This window comes from Bombina bombina, chromosome 2, assembly GCF_027579735.1.
Source record: "Bombina bombina isolate aBomBom1 chromosome 2, aBomBom1.pri, whole genome shotgun sequence".
NCBI lineage: Eukaryota > Metazoa > Chordata > Amphibia > Anura > Bombinatoridae > Bombina > Bombina bombina.
In genome coordinates, this window is record NC_069500.1 from 484,086,293 (window position 1) to 484,106,942 (window position 20,650).

At 37.8% G+C, this 20,650-nt stretch overlaps 1 protein-coding gene across 3 annotated transcripts in view; it reads right to left on the reverse strand.

The window, feature by feature from the left end:
• The window catches only part of TPCN1 (two pore segment channel 1), a 235,332-nt gene extending 214,793 nt beyond the window's left edge, over window positions 1-20,539 (reverse strand). For all 3 annotated transcript variants that reach the window (XM_053702163.1, XM_053702161.1, XM_053702160.1), the window contains exons 1-3: window positions 20,397-20,539; window positions 18,879-19,157; window positions 5,993-6,102 (exon numbers count right to left, since the gene is read on the reverse strand). In XM_053702163.1, the coding sequence (XP_053558138.1) occupies window positions 5,993-6,102; window positions 18,879-18,984 (216 nt within the window). In that variant the 5' untranslated portion in view covers window positions 18,985-19,157; window positions 20,397-20,539. The remainder of the gene's footprint in view (window positions 1-5,992; window positions 6,103-18,878; window positions 19,158-20,396) is intronic.
• Between the last annotated feature and the right edge of the window lie 111 nt (window positions 20,540-20,650).

Genomic DNA, 20,650 nt, shown 5'->3' on the forward strand with positions numbered 1-20,650 from the left:
AGACACAAACTGGTCTTTAAAGACCAGCGACGTACCCTGTACGTCGTTAGATGTTCAAGCGGCTGGAAGCAATCCTGATCGCTTTCAGCTGCTTTCAAGGTATTGCCGTGATGCCTCGATATTGAGGCATCACTGCAATACCTTTTTTGGTACACCGATGCAGAGGGGGCCACTCTGCATCGGCCAGCGATGGTGCCCATCGTTGGTGGGTGGGAGCAGCTGTAGGGAGGAGGGTGGGCGGCCCATCGCTGGTAAGCTTCTGGCCAGCAATGGGAAATGCCGGGGGGGGCAACTACACTACAGAAAAAGTGATTTTCTTTTTTAAAAAAGGCAACATTTTATTGCAAAGTGGGTACTGGCAGACAGCTGCCAGTTCCCAAAATGGTGGTGGTTAGTGGGGGGAGGGTTAGAGAGATCTTTGGGGGGGGGGGATCAGGGAGGTTGGGGGCTAAGGGGGGCCCTACAAATGTAAATTTTAAAAAAAAATTAAAGAAAAAAATAAAGAAAAAACTTTTAATTTTAGTACTGGCAGACTTTCTGCCAGTACTTAAGATGGCGGGTACAATTCTGGGGTGGGGGAGGGAAGAGAGCTGGTGGGATGTGTCAGGTGGGAGGCTGATTAAATTAACCCTTCAAGCTGCCTACAAAGCTACCTAATTAACCCCATCACTGCTGGGCATAATACAAATGTGGTGCGCAGCGGCATTTAGCAGCTTTCTAATTACCAAAAAAGCAACGCCAAAGCCATATATGTCTGCTATTTCTGAACAAAGGGATCCCAGAGAAGCATTTACAACCATTTGTGCCATAATTGTACAAGCTGTGTGTAAATAATTTCAGTGAGAAACCCAAAGTTAGTAAAAAAAGTGAACGATTTTTTTTTATTTGATCGCATTTGGCGGTGAAATGGTGGCATGAAATATATCAAAATGGGCCTAAATCAATACTTTGGGTTGTCTACTACACTACCCTAAAGCTAAAATTAACCCTACAAGCTCCCTACAAGCTACCTTATTAACCCCTTCACTGCTGGGTCTAATACAAATGTGGTGCACAGCAGCATTTAGCGGCCTTCTAATTACCAAAAAGTAATGCCACAGCCATAAATATCTGCTATTTCAGTGAAAAACCTAAAGTTTGTGAAAAAGTTTGTGAAAAAGTGAACAATTTTTTTTATTTGATCGCATTTGGTGGTGAAATGGTGGCATGAAATATACCAAAATGTGCCTATATCAATACTTTGGGTTGTCTACTAAAAAAAAAATATATACATGTCAAGGGATATTCGGGGATTCCTGACCGATATCAGTGTTCCAATGTAACTATAGCTAATAAAAAAAATGGTTTGGAAATAGCAAAGTGCTACTTGTATTTATTGCCCTATAACTTGCAAAGCAAAGAACATGTAAACATTGGGTATTTCTAAACTCAGGACAAAATTTTGAAACTATTTAGCATGAGTGTTTTTGTGGTGGTTGTAGATATGCATAGATTTTGGGGGTCAAAGTTAGAAAAAGTGTGTTTTTTCCATTTTTTCATCATATTTTATAAAAAATGTTATGGTTAATTATAAGATATTATGCAAATAATGGTATCTTTAGAAAGTCCATTTAATGGCGAGAAAAACGGTATATAATATGTGTGGGTACAGTAAATGAGTAAGAGGAAAATGACAGCTAAACAAAAAACACTGCAGAAATGTAAAAATAGCCCTGGTCCTTAAAGGGACAGTTTACTCAAAAATTTTCTCCCCTTTAATTTGTTCCCAATGATCCACTTTACCTGCTGGAGTGTATTAAATTGTTTACAAGTAGCTCCTTTACCCTTATATTGGCATTTGAAATTGTTAATTTAGCATGTGGTATCCCCACCTATTCTGAAAGTTTGTGGCCGCGCGTACCAGCTATAGATAAGCTTTGTAAACACAGCCAGCAGAAGAAATTACACTCCCAGTGTGATAAAGCAGAGAGAAGGTAATAAAATGTTGATTTTCCATTGTTCTCTCAAAGTATTGGTGATTGTTTAAGGACAGATATAAGATAAAGAAGCAGGTATATGTGCACAATGTGATACAGTAATGAGATCTGATTATACCTACAAGCTCAACCTATTTTATTAGGCTGTGGCTTCAAAACACAAAATCAGAGCTTTAATATACAGAAATAAATCTTAAAAAGCTCATTTTCATACATTTTTTACTCTGCAGTTGGTAAAAAAAGCAATTGTAAACACATTAAGGGAAAAACTATTTTACAGTATACTGTCCCTTTAAGGGAAAGAAATTGAAAAATGGCCTTGGCCTTAAGGGGTTAATCAGTTGTAATGAAGATGCGCTATAACTCACTTTTTAATGTAGCGCTGAAATTCAAATACCCTGCACTCTGGCCTCCCACTTCAAAAAGGTATATTTTTTGTGAGCCAACGGTTTGAACTGTTCTCCAACTCACAAACAAAACAAAAAGTGGGCAGCCAGAGCGCCGGGTATTTAAATTTCAGTACTACATTCAAAAAAAAATTAAAAAAAATTATGCTTACCTAGAGATGTAAAATTTCAGGAAATTTTGAAGTCATGGGGAAAAAAATGCTTTTTTAATAAAAAAAAAATAAATTATTTTACAAATGGAATAACAAGGTCAGTATATGTTAAAGGGACAGTATACTATAAAATTGTTTTCCCTTAATGTGTTTCCAATAACTTTTTTTTTCCAGCTGCAGAGTATAAAATGTATGAGATTTGCTTTTTTAAGCCTTATTTGTGTATATGAATTAGCTGATTTAGTGTTTTGAAGCCACAACCTAATAAAATGGGTTGAGCTTGAAGGTATAAATCAGATCTGATTACTTTATCACATTGTGTACACATGCATGCTTCTTTATCTTACATCTGTCCATAAACCAATCACTAATACTTAGAAAGAACAATGGACAATTAACATTTTATTACCTTATCTCTTTATATTCTCTATAACCCACTGCAAGTGTAATTTCTTCTACTGGCTGTGTTAACACACATTGGTCTGGAGGCCAAAAACTTTCAGGATGGGTGAGGATACCAAAGGCTAAATAAACTATTTTAACTGCCAATATAGGGGTAATGGAAATACTTGTAAACAATTTAATACACTCCAGCAGGTAAAGTGGATCATTGGGAACAAATTAAAGAGGAGAACATATTTGAGTAAACTGTCCCTTTAAGAACATTTTAACTATACACGAGATCAGGCAACCACCACTCCCTTCCCCTCAAAAGCAACAAAATAAGCAATAAACCATCCACATAAAAAAAACAGATTTTCCCCTTAGCACCAATTGCAAATAAAAAGGTAAATAACTGGAATTATTTGTGCTAGTAGGATATGGACATTGGGGGAGTGTAAGGACCACCTCAATATTTAAGCTCCAATAGCGAGGTTTAACTTTGTAGTGGTGCTTTAAAAAAATAAATTGAGAAAAGGAAACAAAGACACAACATATACAGTACATGCGATTTAATCTAATTTTTGCATGGATTGAAACAAGCTATTGCTCTTGCAAGAGCTTGATCAATGTTCTCCTGATTTTCAGGTGTCATTTTATCTATAAATGAAGGTATTGTATATTTTTTTCAGGCAGTGGTTTGCAACACTTCTTTACTTAAAGATACAGAAAGAGTGTTTCTGGAATGAGAACTTTTATTATGGGCCTTGTAGCATTTGGAAAACAATATTTCTTCTTACAGTATTTGCAAATTGCAGCTTTGCTCTCAGCAGAAATTGCACAGTGGAAATGTTTCCAAACTCTAGATAAGTGTTTTCCAAACCCGGTCCTCACGTACCCACAACAGGCCAGGTTTTCATTATAACTAGTGCACAGGTGAAATAATCAGCTGATGGGTGAAAGCAGGTTAGTACTGATCAGCCGATTACTTCCCCTTTGCACTGGTTCAGCTATAATGAAAACCAGCATTGTTGGGGGTACGCATTTTGGAAACACTACTCTAGATCTTGGTCTCACCATTTTACTGAGAGGAGGAAAAAAACTATTTGCTGACAAGACTTTAGGTAAACATTATGCTGTGATGGGGAGAACATTAATAGGAACCATTTAGATAAAGGTTTTAAAGATAAACTAATTTGTCAGATAAATTTAACCTCTTACCTGTCAATTAAGACCTGAGAGGACAGAAACTATTATCTACTGTACACCAACAATCACCCACTGTAGGAGGTACATGATGGATTCCACAAGCAAACTAAACTGAAGCCTGTCCCCTACAGTGCCCCCTAGAGGCAGAAATTCATATTTGTCTTATTTGAGAATTGCATTGAGAAGTACAGTGTACTTGAATTGTATTCCAGGATTTGCTTGTCTTCAGCTGAGAGAACTTGCAATGATTTGAGACTTTACATAAAGTCTCAGAAGTCTTTCATTAAGGTCTTCATGTTATATAGTTTGAATACCATGTCAGAGATATATTATTTATCATTGTAAAAGAACATATTCCACGCAATTTTTTATTTTTTTCCGGGGGAAACGGCTTTGGGAAAAAACGGGAAAAAACGGGAAAAAATGTTTTTTTCTCAATTTTCCCGTTTTTTTTTTTTTTCCAGCCTTCCCATCTCTATGCTTATCTTATACATTTCTTTTTTTCATGGTATTCAGAGTCCATGATCCAGTACTGTGTCCAGTGGATAGCCCATCCATTGCTTTGCACATTACAGCAGAGGATTTAACTGAGGAGTATATCAACGACCCAACAGGAGGAGGTTAAGGGACCAGTCCCTACGACACCTGTGGCAGGCTTGTGACTAACTCCTAAACCAGAAGTAATTGTGTCAGAGCCCCATACTCCAATATCCCCTTTGACTCTCAACAGCAGTTCTCTAAGGGGGAAATTGGCCTCAAATCTGTCTGAGAACCCCTCTCAATTAAAATTAAGGAGCACCACCGCAATTCTTCACCTACCTCCTGGAAGGCAAGGATTTAGACTGGCATGCCAGTGAGATGGGAAGAGTTTGGAGATCTTTGCCTTTTTCTAGTGGCTAGAAAGTGAATTCCCATGCGTAAGGAATTATGGAGGCTCACCCCCCCTTATGAAATAACATAAGTTAAATGTACAAAGAACAGGCAATTAAATAATTATGTCTCGTAGGGGGCGCCACTAAAAAAACGAATAAAAATATTACACTGAGTGTGCAATATGTGAATACACTTGTGTATATGTGTATATTCACACACACTAGAGAACGTTAAATCCCAAAACAATGAAATATGTGACAAGAAATAATACAGTGAAATAAATTGTTGTATATAGTGATAAGCAGTGAAAAAGTGCAAAATATACACAATACTGGTTGTAATATAAAATGTGTAATGGATAGAAATAAATAAAAACGAAAAAAGGGAGTATATTGAAATTTTAAAAAGTTCCTTGTAGGGTATGTTCTCTGTGAAAATGGAAACAAATAACTGTTTTAAATTTACCCGCCTGATGAAACGACCTTAGAATGGTCGAGAAACGCGTTGCACTCTCTGCAATTTTATGTTATTTTAATAAAATTGTTTTTATTGTACGGAGATTTGTCTGCTGGTTCACTAAAAAAATCTTGATAATATCAGCAGTGCTGTAGCACTCCTCACAGAGTGGTTTCCAGAGCGGTTCCCAGTACCAGTTGATCACAAGATTTGATGTGTTGAGTCTTTCCAGGATAAAAGATCTCTTGGAGACCAGCTGACGGTGTGCCCGTGACCAGTGAGCTAACTGCTGCTAAGTGTTAGCCTGTCTATCTGCACCCTGAACTTGGACGGGTGCCACCATTTTCTGTGAGTGTATTTTTTCCACCTTTGAATTTTTTCGTAATACACTATGAGGCGCCCTCTCTTCTTTTTCCAACATAAGTTAAAGCCTATCTTCATTACAACTGATGAATTAAATCCCATCTTAAATATTGCTAACATTCCATATCTGTTTATACAAAGGGGAAAGTTTACCATCACTTTAAGCATAACTAACCTGAAGATAGATGGCAGCTTCCTGATATCTGGTCTCCCAGTAATAAGCAAGCTCATCTGCAGTTCCAATTTGTAGGGCAGTATCTGTACCAAGGTTGTACACATCTCTGTCTGCAAGATGAAAATTAGAATTTTAGATATTTCCCTAGCAATCAAGAAGACACTAAATAACAATAAAACATTAACTCATGGATCGACAAATCCTTGGAACTGGAGCTACAAACATTTTTTCATGGCTCCATTTTTATTCGTTTTTTCTACATATATGTATACACAAAATGTTTCCCTTTTTATTTAATAGGATAGTAAAAGTATATTAAACACACACACATATATATATATATATATATATATATATATATATATATATATATAACACGTGACAACAAGCTCTAGGAGGATTGTTCGGATGGGCATGTCGTTTTACATAAAGTAACATCAGTCCGGTGAGTGCAAGGGGAAGCTCTGGGAGGATCGTGACATACAGGTCCGGTGAGCTGTTATTTCTTTGTTATTTGTTTGGAAGCAGTGTTTTGCAACATACTATAACAAAGCTACAAATAATGTTGCAAAACGTTGCAGCCATAAACTACTAAAGACACGTGCACACTCCTGAGTTCTTATGAGCCTACCTAGTTTTACTCTTCAATAAAAGATACCAAGAGAACAAAGCAAATTTGATAACAGAAGTAAATTGGAAATATACTGCTGTATGTCTGGCTCGCTCAATACACTTTTGGGGCAAACGTTTATTGTGTAAGTGAGCCATGCATACAGTGGAGCCGGTGCGACTGTACATACACTGGGGACCACTTGCCCCAAAAGTGTATTGAGCGAGCCAGGCATACAGCAGTATATGGGACCTACAGACAGGGCCATTTTCAGGGGCGGGCATCTGCCAGGGGCACTTTAACCTCTTAATGACCGAGGACGTGCAGGGTACGTCCTCTAAAAAAAAGACAGTCAACGCCTGAGGACATACCCTGCATGTCCTTGGTCTGGAAAACAACTGGAAGCGATCCTGCTCGCTTCCAGGTTATTGCAGTGATGGCTCGATAACTCTGCATGGCCATCCGATGCAGAGAGAGCCACTCTGTGGCCCTCTCTGTACTGGACATCGATGGCCGGTATCGTTGGTGGGTGGGCGGCCATCGATGGGCTGTGTGATGTGGAGGGGGGTGGGATCGGGACCGACGTGGGCGAGCATGGACGGGGGCAAAAGAATAAAAAAAGCATAATTATTTTCTAAACTGGGTACTGGCAGACATCTGCCATTACCCAAGATGGCACTTATTAAGGTAGAGGGGGAGGGTTAGAGAGCAGTTTGGTGGGGGATCAGTGAGGTTTGGGGCTAAGGGGGGATATGTAAATATGCTAAAAAAAAAAACAAATATACCTTTTTATTTTAGTACTGGCAGACTTTCTGCCAGTACTTAAGATGGCGGGGACAATTGTGGGGTGGGGGGAGGCAAGAGAGTTGTTTGGGAGGGATCAAGGGGTCTGATGTTTCAGGTGGGAGGCTGATCGCTACACTAAAGCTAAAATTAACCCTGCAAGCTCCCTACAAGCTACCTAATTAACCCCTTCACTGCTAGCCATAATACACGTGTGATGCGCAGCAGCATTTAGCAAAAAGCAACGCCAAAGCCATATATGTCTGCTATTTCTGAACAAAGGGGATCCCAGAGAAGCATTTACAACCATTTTTGCCATAATTGCACAAGCTGTTTGTAAATAATTTCAGTGAGAAACCTAAAGTTTGTGAAAAAGTTTGTGAAAAAGAGAACGATTTTTTTTTATTTGATCGCATTTGGCGGTGAAATGGTGACATGAAATATACCAAAATGGGCCGAGATCAATACTTTGGGTTGTTTACTACATTACACTAAAGCTAAAATTACCCCAAAAAGCTCCCTACATGCTCCCTAATTAACCCCTTCACTGATGGGCATAATACATGTGTGGTACGCAGTGGCATTTAGCGGCCTTCTAATTACCAAAAAGCAATGCCAAAGCCATATATGTCTGCTATTTCTGAACAAATGGGATCCCAGAGAAAAATTTACAACCATTTATGCCATTATTGCACAAGCTGTTTGTAAATAATTTCAGTGAGAAACCAAAAGTTTGTGAAAAAATTTGTGAAAAAGTGAACGATTTTTTGTATTTGATCGCATTTTGCGGTGAAATGGTGGCATGAAATATACCAAAATGGGCCTAAATCAATACTTTGGGATGTCTTCTAAAAAAAAAATATATACATGTCAAGGGATATTCAGGGATTCCTGAAAGATATCAGTGTTCCAATGTAACTAGTGCTAATTTTGAAAAAAAAAAGTGGTTTGGAAATAGCAAAGTGCTACTTGTATTTATGGCCCTATAACTTACAAAAAAAACAAAGAACATGTAAACATTGGGTATTTCTTAACTCGGGACAAAATTTAGAAACTATTTAGCATGGGTGTTTTTTGGTGGTTGTAGATGTGTAACATATTTTGGGGGCCAAAGTTAGAAAAGGTGTGTTTATTTCCATTTTTTTCCTCATATTTTATACTTTTTTTTTTATAGTAAATTATAAGATATGATGAAAATAATGGTATCTTTAGAAAGTACATTTAATGGCGAGAAAAACGGTATAGAATATGTGTGAGTACAGTAAATGAGTAAGAGGAAAATTACAGCTAAACACAAACACTGCAAAAATGTAAAAATAGCCTTGGTCCCAAACGGACAGAAAATGGAAAAGTGCTGTGGTCATTAAGGGGTTAAAGGGACACTGAACCCAAAAAAATTCTTTTGTGATTCAGATAGAGTGTGCAATTTTAAGCAACTTTCTAATTTACTCCTATTATCAATTTTTCTTTGTTCTCTTGCTATCTTTATTTGAAAAAGGAGGCATCTAAGCTAAGGAGCCAGACAATTTTTGATTTAGGACTCTGGACAGCACTTGTTTATTGGTGGGTGAATTTATCCACCAATCAGCAAGAACAACCCAGGTTGTTCACCAAAAATGGGCCGGCATCTAAACTTACATTCTTGCTTTTCAAATAAAGATACCAATAGAAAGAAGAAAATTTGATATTTGGAGATAATTAGAAAGTTGCTTAAAATTGCATGCTCTATCTGAATCACGAAAGAAAAAATTTGGGTTTAGTGTCCCTTTAAGAGTGGGGTGTTCAGGAAAAAAGTGCATTTTTCATTTTATTTGGACTTGGAGATCCTAAAACCTTCCCTGGCAGAGTCTCCTCCGTTGCGCAGTAACTATATAACTTCAGTCACATTGTCCGGTAAACTGAGTAAGAGTGGAGCTAGAAAGTACTTCCGTGCAGCTGGTACGTGTAGCCCTGTAAATGAAAGAAAAAACTACACAGGCTCACTCACACAAATGTTTGGGGCAAGAGGTCCTACATTCATGTACAGCCCAACCCTCTATACAGAAGCCCGCACGCAGGCTGTTACCATTTGCTGTGCACAGGCTTTTGCCGTCGGCTTGTCAGTGTGACTTTCTTGTTGGTGGTGATGCACTATGTGTGTATATATTTTTTATCCTCGCTCTAATCAAATCTCAAGTGACAAAATAATTATTTCCAACTCATAATGGAGCTGATTTAATTATTGGATAGCTTCTTCATTGTAGCTAAAAAAACATAATTTATGTAAGAACTTACCTGATAAATTCATTTCTTTCATATTAGCAAGAGTCCATGAGCTAGTGACGTATGGGATATACATTCCTACCAGGAGGGGCAAAGTTTCCCAAACCTCAAAATGCCTATAAATACACCCCTCACCACACCCACAATTCAGTTTAACGAATAGCCAAGAAGTGGGGTGATAAAAAAGTGCGAAAGCATATAAAATAAGGAATTGGAATAATTGTGCTTTATACAAAAATCATAACCACCCCAAAAAAAGGGCGGGCCTCATGGACTCTTGCTAATATGAAAGAAATGAATTTATCAGGTAAGTTCTTACATAAATTATGTTTTCTTTCATGTAATTAGCAAGAGTCCATGAGCTAGTGACGTATGGGATAATGATTACCCAAAATGTGGATCTTTCCACGCAAGAGTCACTAGAGAGGGAGGGATAAAATAAAGACAGCCAATTCCTGTTGAAAATAATCCACACCCAAAATAAAGTTTAATGAAAAACATAAGCAGAAGATTCAAACTGAAACCGCTGCCTGAAGTACTTTTCTACCAAAAACTGCTTCAGAAGAAGAAAATACATCAAAATGGTAGAATTTAGTAAAAGTATGCAAAGATGACCAAGTTGCTGCTTTGCAAATCTGATCAATCGAAGCTTCATTCCTAAACGCCCAGGAAGTAGAAACTGACCTAGTAGAATGAGCTGTAATACTTTGAGGCAGAGTTTTACCCGACTCAACATAGGCAAGATGAATTAAAGATTTCAACCAAGATGCCAAAGAAATGGCAGAAGCTTTCTGGCCTTTTCTAGAACCGGAAAAGATAACAAATAAACTAGAAGTCTTTCGGAAAGACTTAGTAGCTTCAACATAATATTTCAAAGCTCTAACAACATCCAAAGAATGCAATGATTTCTCCTTAGAATTCTTAGGATTAGGACATAATGAAGGAACCACAATTTCTCTACTAATGTTGTTAGAATTCACAACTTTAGGTAAAAATTCAAAAGAAGTTCGCAACACTGCCTTATCCTGATGAAAAATCAGAAAAGGAGACTCACAAGAAAGAGCAGATAATTCAGAAACTCTTTTGGCAGAAGAGATTGCCAAAAGGAACAAAACTTTCCAAGAAAGTAATTTAATGTCCAATGAATGCATAGGTTCAAACGGAGGAGCTTGAAGAGCCCCCAGAACCAAATTCAAACTCCAAGGAGGAGAAATTGACTTAATGACAGGTTTTATACGAACTAAAGCTTGTACAAAACAATGAATATCAGGAAGATTAGCAATCTTTCTGTGAAAAAGAACAGAAAGAGCAGAGATTTGTCCTTTCAAAGAACTTGCGGATAAACCTTTATCTAAACCATCCTGAAGAAACTGTAAAATTCTCGGAATTCTAAAAGAATGCCAAGAAAAATGATGAGAAAGACACCAAGAAATATAAGTCTTCCAGACTCTATAATATATCTCTCTGGATACAGATTTACGAGCCTGTAACATAGTATTAATCACAGAGTCAGAGAAACCTCTTTGACCAAGAATCAAGCGTTCAATCTCCATACCTTTAAAATTTAAGGATTTGAGATCCTGATGGAAAAAAGGACCTTGCGACAGAAGGTCTGGTCGTAGCGGAAGAGTCCACGGATGGCAAGAGGCCATCCGGACAAGATCCGCATACCAAAACCTGTGAGGCCATGCCGGAGCTACCAGCAGAACAAACGAGCATTCCTTCAGAATCTTGGAGATTACTCTTGGAAGAAGAACTAGAGGCGGAAAGATATAAGCAGGATGATACTTCCAAGGAAGTGATAATGCATCCACTGCTTCCGCCTGAGGATCCCGGGATCTGGACAGATACCTGGGAAGTTTCTTGTTTAGATGAGACGCCATCAGATCTATTTCTGGAAGCTCCCACATTTGAACAATCTGAAGAAATACCTCTGGGTGAAGAGACCATTCGCCCGGATGCAACGTTTGGCGACTGAGATAATCCGCTTCCCAATTGTCTATACCTGGGATATGAACCGCAGATATTAGACAGGAGCTAGATTCCGCCCAAACCAGAATTCGAGATACTTCTTTCATAGCCAGAGGACTGTGAGTCCCTCCTTAATGATTGATGTATGCCACAGTAGTGACATTGTCTGTCTGAAAACAAATGAACGATTCTCTCTTCAGAAGAGGCCAAAACTGAAGAGCTCTGAAAATTGCACGGAGTTCCAAAATATTGATCGGTAATCTCACCTCCTGAGATTCCCAAACTCCTTGTGCTGTCAGAGATCCCCACACAGCTCCCCAACCTGTGAGACTTGCATCTGTTGAAATTACAGTCCAGGTCGGAAGCACAAAAGAAGCCCCCTGAATTAAACGATGGTGATCTGTCCACCACGTTAGAGAGTGTCGTACAATCGGTTTTAAAGATATTAATTGAGATATCTTTGTGTAATCCTTGCACCATTGATTCAGCATACAGAGCTGAAGAGGTCGCATGTGAAAACGAGCAAAGGGGATCACGTCCGATGCAGCAGTCATAAGACCTAGAATTTCCATGCATAAGGCTACCGAAGGGAATGATTGTGACTGAAGGTTTCGACAAGCCGAAATCAATTTTAGACGTCTCTTGTCTGTTAAAGACAGAGTCATGGACACTGAATCTATCTGGAAACCCAGAAAGGTTACCCTTGTCTGAGGAATCAATGAACTTTTTGGTGAATTGATCCTCCAACCATGATCTTGAAGAAACAACACAAGTCGATTCGTATGAGATTCTGCTAAATGTAAAGACTGAGCAAGTACCAAGATATCGTCCAAATAAGGAAATACCACAATACCCTGTTCTCTGATTACAGACAGAAGGGCACCGAGAACCTTTGTAAAAATTCTTGGAGCTGTAGCTAGGCCAAACAGCAGAGCCACAAACTGGTAATGCTTGTCCAGAAAAGAGAATCTCAATAACTGATAATGATCTGGATGAATCGGAATATGCAGATATGCATCCTGTAAATCTATTGTGGACATATAATGCCCTTGCTGAACAAAAGGCAAGATAGTCCTTACAGTTACCATTTTGAATGTTGGTATCCTTACATAACGATTCAATATTTTTAGATCCAGAACTGGTCTGAAGGAATTCTCCTTCTTTGGTACAATGAAGAGATTTGAATAAAACCCCATCCCCTGTTCCAGAACTGGAACTGGCATAATTACTCCAGCCAACTCTAGATCTGAAACACAATTCAGAAATGCTTGAGCTTTCACTGGATTTACTGGGACACGGGAAAGAAAAAATCTCTTTGCAGGAGGTCTCATCTTGAAACCAATTCTGTACCCTTCTGAAACAATGTTCTGAATCCAAAGATTGTGAACAGAATTGAACCAAATTTCTTTGAAAAAACGTAACCTGCCCCCTACCAGCTGAGCTGGAATGAGGGCCGCACCTTCATGTGGACTTAGAAGCAGGCTTTGCCTTTCTAGAAGGCTTGGATTTATTCCAGACTGGAGATGGTTTCCAAACTGAAACTGCTCCTGAGGATGAAGTATCAGGATTTTGTTCTTTGTTGAAACGAAAGGAACGAAAACGATTATTAGCCCTGTTTTTACCCTTAGATTTTTTATCCTGTGGTAAAAAAGTTCCTTTCCCACCAGTAACAGTTGAGATAATAGAATCCAACTGAGAACCAAATAATTTGTTACCCTGGAAAGAAATGGAAAGTAGAGTTGATTTAGAAGCCATATCAGCATTCCAAGTTTTAAGCCATAAAGCTCTTCTAGCTAGAATAGCTAGAGACATAAACCTGACATCAACTCTGATAATATCAAAGATGGCATCACAGATAAAATTATTAGCATGCTGAAGAAGAATAATAATATTATGAGAATCATGATCTGTTACTTGTTGCGCTAAAGTCTCCAACCAAAAAGTTGAAGCTGCAGCAACATCAGCCAATGATATAGCAAGTCTAAGAAGATTACCTGAACACAGATAAGCTTTTCTTAGAAAGGATTCAATTTTCCTATCTAAAGGATCTTTAAACGAAGTACCATCCGACGTAGGAATAGTAGTACGTTTAGCAAGGGTAGAAATAGCCCCATCGACTTTAGGGATTTTGTCCCAAAATTCTAATCTGTCAGACGGCACAGGATATAATTGCTTAAAACGTTTAGAAGGAGTAAATGAATTACCCAATTTATCCCATTCTCTGGAAATTACTTCAGAAATAGCATTAGGAACAGGAAAAACTTCTGGAATAACCACAGGAGATTTAAATACCTTATCTAAACGTTTAGAATTAGTATCAAGAGGACCAGAATCCTCTATTTCTAAAGCAATTAGTACTTCTTTAAGTAAAGAACGAATAAATTCCATTTTAAATAAATATGAAGATTTATCAGCATCAATCTCTGAGACAGAATCCTCTGAACCAGAAGAGTCATCAGAATCAGAATGATGATGTTCATTTAAAAATTCATCTGTAGAGAGAGAAGTTTTAAAAGATTTTTTATGTTTACTAGAAGGAGAAATAGCAGACATAGCCTTCTTGATGGATTCAGAAACAAAATCTCTTATGTTATCAGGAACATTCTGCACCTTAGATGTTGAAGGAACTGCAACAGGCAATGGTACATTACTAAAGGAAATATTATCTGCTTTAACAAGTTTGTCATGACAATTAATACAAACAACAGCCAGAGGAATAGCTACCAAAAGTTTACAGCAGATACACTTAGCTTTGGTAGTTCCAGCACTAGACAGCGATTTTCCTGAAGTATCTTCTGACTCAGATGCAACGTGAGACATCTTGCAATATGTAAGAGAAAAAACAACATATAAAGCAAAATTGATCAAATTCCTTAAATGACAGTTTCAGGAATGGGAAAAAATGCCAATAAACAAGCTTCTAGTAACCAGAAGCAAAGAAAAAATGAGACTGAAATAATGTGGAGACAAAAGCGACGCCCATATTTTTTGGCGCCAAATAAGACGCCCACATTATTTGGCGCCTAAATGCTTTTTGGCGCCAAAAATGACGCCACATCCGGAACGCCAACATTTTTGGCGCAAAAGGACGTCAAAAAATGACGCAACTTCCGGCGACACGTATGACGCCGGAAACAGAAAATATTTTTTTGCGCCAAAAAAGTCTGCGCCAAGAATGACGCAATAAAATGAAGCATTTTCAGCCCCCGCGAGCCTAACAGCCCACAGGGAAAAAAGAGTCAAATTTTAAGGTAAGAAAAAAAATTGATTCAAATGCATTATCCCAAATATGAAACTGACTGTCTGAAAATAAGGAATGTTGAACATCCTAAGTCAAGGCAAATAAATGTTTGAATACATATATTTAGAACTTTATAAATAAAGTGCCCAACCATAGCTTAGAGTGTCACAGAAAATAAGATTTACTTACCCCAGGACACTCATCTACATGTTTGTAGAAAGCCAAACCAGTACTGAAACGAAAATCAGCAGAGGTAATGGTATATAAATAAGAGTATATCGTCGATCTGAAAAGGGAGGTAAGAGATGAATCTCTACGACCGATAACAGAGAACCTATGAAATAGACCCCGTAGAAGGAGATCACTGCATTCAAATAGGCAATACTCTCCTCACATCCCTCTGACATTCACTGCACGCTGAGAGGAAAACCGGGCTCCAACTTGCTGCGAAGCGCATATCAACGTAGAATCTAGCACAAACTTACTTCACCACCTCCATAGGAGGCAAAGTTTGTAAAACTGAATTGTGGGTGTGGTGAGGGGTGTATTTATAGGCATTTTGAGGTTTGGGAAACTTTGCCCCTCCTGGTAGGAATGTATATCCCATACGTCACTAGCTCATGGACTCTTGCTAATTACATGAAAGAAAACTATTGTATTACACACAAAACAATTCCATATCCCTCATAGATTTACTACACAAAAAAGGGGGGAACATTTTTAAGCAGGCCGAGTTATACAAGAAAATGCAGAGCGCTCTCATACTGCACAGTGCTGTAGTGTTACAATACAGTTATCTCATGAGGTGCAGAGCAATCCTTTGCTGAATAGAGCAGTTTAGAACCACACAGAGCAATCTCATAAAATACACAGCAATATGATGCTGGCCCCTTATGGCACTAAAGGGATTTATGTAATTCTGGAGCAGAGAAATGCCAACACTGCCAGTATTAAACCCCCCCCCCCCCTGCTATCCCACAAAATACAAATGCATTTTAAAAGCAAAAGCCTGGTTGCATTTAATAGTGAGGAATACTTTTATTGGAGGGATTGGTTAAGACGCTAATGTATTTCTATTCTCATGAGATGTTCAGATGAGCCCTGAAGAAAACAGATCAACTTTAATTAGGGCCACGGGGTAGGATACTGGAACAGAGAAGTGTGGTAAGAACCCCCAGGGGCAATTAGGCATCCAGCAACAGAAAAAAATAAGTAGCCACTTTTACCATCAAAGAGACATTTAAGTCTAACTCTGGAGAGTAGACCTAATTCATTCACAAATATATTTGGAACACTCCACTGGTAGGTGGCAAAAAATGCTAAAATAGCATCTCATGTGGCGGTAAGAGACAGAAATACTCTGCTGTAGTGTAGCTTGTGGGTTAAACTTTTGCTTTACAGCATTTACATCTCATACCTCCACATGAGATGCTATTTTAGCATTGTGTCACCTACCAGCAAAGTGTCCACTACCTACTTCCATTTGTTGATTGCTCCTAAATTATAAAAAAAAAAATTAATTTTTTTAAAAATTACTTTTTGAATCAGGACAAGTAGATAGTCACATGGGACAAGTAGATTGGGCTCCCGCTGTAGTCCTTTGGAAAAGTAGTTCTTATTTTTTTAAATGTCCACACCCATGAGTCCATTATGCTATAAACTTAGCTACCCATGCTCTGGAAGGAATCAGAGAGCACAAAATATAGCAAATACTTAAAACTTAGTTTAAGAATATCAAACCTTTGACACAGAGACACAGCATGATAATAGCACTGTCAAGAAAAAAAATGTTTATTATGAGTTAGTAAAAATGCCAAGGTCATGCTGATCTTTATGCAGGAAGATACAAACTGGAGTGGTAAGGGAATTGCATTGGAATGCCACAAGTAGACATGTTACAGCTGAAAGAAAAGGTAAGGTTTCAAACCCCAAAGAAAACAATAAGATTAAATAGGATTTGTCTGCCCATAACATACACATATGAAAGGTCATTAATAAAGGATTTGTATATAAATAGTCATACACATTGGAAGTTAAATATCAAGAAAGATATATTATTTACTGATGATGAAGTAAACTGTACACAGGTGGCACATGACGTATTGTTCAAGGAATGTGCTAAGAAAAATGCAGGTAATTATGCAATCATTCACAATAATATGTAGTATTACAAGATCAAAGATTCATCATTTTGATCAAGAGGAATCACCATTAAAGGGACATTGTAGTGCAAAATTTAAATTCTCTAATTTGTAAGAACATGTAATTTTAGCACTAGTGACCCTACAAGTCTGTGTGTTAAAAACCTGCAAAAGGGTTGAACACATAGTTAAAGTACTATATGGGAGCTGCAGAGAACTGCTGGTCCCAAGTAAACATGGCCACTGAGCTAAATCAGCAACACCTGGGTTGTGCGACTGCCACTCCTGATTGGCGCACCAGCCATTTCCACTCTAGACCAGCAGCTCTCTGTGGCCATAAGTGGTACTTTAACTAGCTGTTTAGCCACCTTTGCAGGGGTTAAACACATAGGACTAGATTACAAGTGGCGCACACGATTTTAAAGGATTGCAATCACGTTAACTTGCACGTGTATTACAAGTTGAAAGTAAACGCTACCACACAAGGGTTATGGCAAAAAATAAAGTTGTATTAAACACTACATAAATACATTAAAATTAACAAGTACACTCATATATACACCAATAAAAATTATTCACATAAATATTTTAAAAAAAAGTTATGAGTTAAAAAGTATATGACAAGGTATTGGAATGGAAAGGGCTATAATATATATATATGTAGTAGTAGGTGCTTCATTCATATGCCAGGGTGCTGAATAGTGATAATGTATAGTCAATTGAAGACAGCACTCTCTGCACTTAATAGGTGCAACAAGTGCCTTTTATTCAGTGACGTTTCGGGGAGCACTCCCCTTAATCAGACCAACCCAATCGTTAATTATCTATTGTTAAGTCCAAAGAGTGCTGGCTTCTATATACACATACACACACACACACACACACACATACATACAAACACCTGTATACACATATAATATATATTTTACAAAAAATACATTAGATAGAGATTTATTTAAAAACAAACAGAATATTTTATCCAATGTAAAGAACATTGGAATGTGAAATATTCATTAACTACCTTCGGGTTGGCGCTGTAGGTTTAAAGGGACATGTAACCAAAATTATTTCTTTCAAGGTTTAGAAAGAACCTGCAATTTTAAACAACTTTACAATTTACTTCTACAGTATTATCTAATTTGCTTCATTCTCTTGATATCTTTTGTTGAAAGGCATATTTAAATAGGCTTATTAGCTGCTGATTAGTGGCTGCACAAAGATGCCTCATCCGATTGGCTCATCTATGTGCATTGCTTCAACAAAGGATATCTAAAGAATGAAGCAAATTAGATCATAGAAGTAAATTGGAATGATGTTTAAAATTGCATTCTCAGTCTAAATCATGACAGAAATATTTTGTCCCATTAAGTCCTGTCAGGTTAGAGCATGAGCGACAAGTGTTAGGGTTTTTCTAGTTTGCACTCTCCATTGAAGTCTATAGGGAGAAGACGTTAGCGTGGTCTTAATATTATAACTCCTGAAGTTAGTGCGTGTCGACTTTCATTCGTATGCAAAACATTTTACTTTCAACTTGTAATATGCGCGCTAGCAAATGCAATAAATAGCACGTCACTTATAATCTGGCCCATAGACTTACAACTTTCCTAGTTCTAAAATTATATGTTCTAACAAATTAAGAGTATTTAATTTTTGAACTACAATGTCACTATAACGCTCTATTAACGCCCTATGATTGTATTTATATCAGGTTTGTCCAAATAGTGTCCTCCAGCATCGTAAACTGGCCAGGATAATACTGTCTGTCTTCACAAAGGGTTTCTTCGCCTCTATTATCTTTTTCTACACAACACACTGAGTAGAGATTCATTTTCTGGTAGTATATAGCACACATCACAGTTAAGGTTCTCGTTTTCTTACCTGAAATCTCACTGCAGTTGATGCTGTCACTGGGGAGATCAGCACAGCCTCCATTTTCCTCCAAGGTGAGGATGAGTGGTTCATCATCTTCCTGCTGTTCAGCCATCCCAATGATTGCCAGTCCACTCCTCTCAGAGCTTCAGCACAATGGATTTGAGAGTGTCCTTCATGAAGGTGTAAGTAAAGTGCTCTAGAGGATAATTATTGGACCTCAACATAGATCAGTTGCAAAGAATAGCTCCTGCATCATTTCTCCATATAGTGAAACCCAAGATTCAACTACAAATGATATAAAACAAAAATCCCAGCTCAGTTATGACACTTTACCACTATATATGAGTCACTATTACTGACTATTATTATGTACCTGTAATAGTGATGAGGTATCCTTCCTTGTATACACACCCTAAGGAGTGACATGAAGCTAATCGATCTCTCATACACATTATACACACACACATATATACAGTCACTTTTACAGATTAATCATTACTGCCAAAATTAAAGCAACTCAGCACTACACTGTAAGAAATACTAATGTTCAAACCCTCACCTAATTTCCCTTACACATGCTGACAAGAAATACGTTTATCAAATCATTTGCATTATTAAATGCACACAAAAACCTGCACGTTTGAGTATTTTATCATTGTACTAAATACTGTACTCACAGTGAGGACACATTTTAGATTGTAAACTTGAGATCCTCTCTAACTGTAACTCACCTTGTATAAAAGTGACAACTGATTGTGCTCAAGGGCAGGGCACGTCTCCTTTTTCTTATGTCTGTCAATGTAAGTGTAGTAATGTACATTGTATAGTCTTACACAAAGTACGTTTTTACTACATTGTACCCTCATGATTGTAATGTACTTTTGTATAGCGCTGAGTAGAATGTTGGCGCTTTATAAACAATAATAATTTTCAAGCTACCCCCAACAATAGACCTTCAATTTCTCCAAAAAAAAGTGAGCTTCCACACACCTTCAGAGACATATACCACCCCATGACACAAGCTATTCCACACTATGTACCCATTATTAGTTTCCCATCAATTCTGTTCTAAAAGATGCAAATGCACATTAGCTTCCTTCTGATAAATCTGATCTGATCTATAAAGTCAATTGTCTGACTTCAGGTGGGTCCACAAATACTACTGTGCCTGTTGCTAAATGGGTGCATATTTACACTGACTCTACAAATATACATATTCTACATATATAGTTTGTGGCTCATGGACACACACTGGCCTAGATTTACTCATTTAAACGTTTACATTCAGACAAACCTCTGCTTTTTATATTATATATTAAATTAAGCATATTTGCGGAGAGAGGATATTAGAAACGCTTTAGTTCATTTGCATTATTAAATATTAGGAAAAAAAATAGAGATACGTCTCGTTGTAAAGTCTCTTCATTATTAAAAAATGAAGACAAATAATATCCATATTATGCGCACAATTTAATCAAAGAAAAATACATCAGCACCATTTTCGAGGTCCCCATGGATACTCACCACAAGAATACGGAGCCAGTTATCAGTGATGTGTCACCATGTTTACCAGTATAGAGTCACGTTTTCTACAATCTTAGCCCGAGTAATGTAGCAGCATATCGCCAACTATCCCAGCAGCGCTAAGGACACTTCCGCGCAGGGGCATTGTGCTTAGAATCTGGTGAGCATGCGTAACATTCCTTTACCATTCAACCAACCCCAAGCTCGAAAGGTCTTTTTTGTAAAACGCATATGGATACCATTAGTAAAGCAGG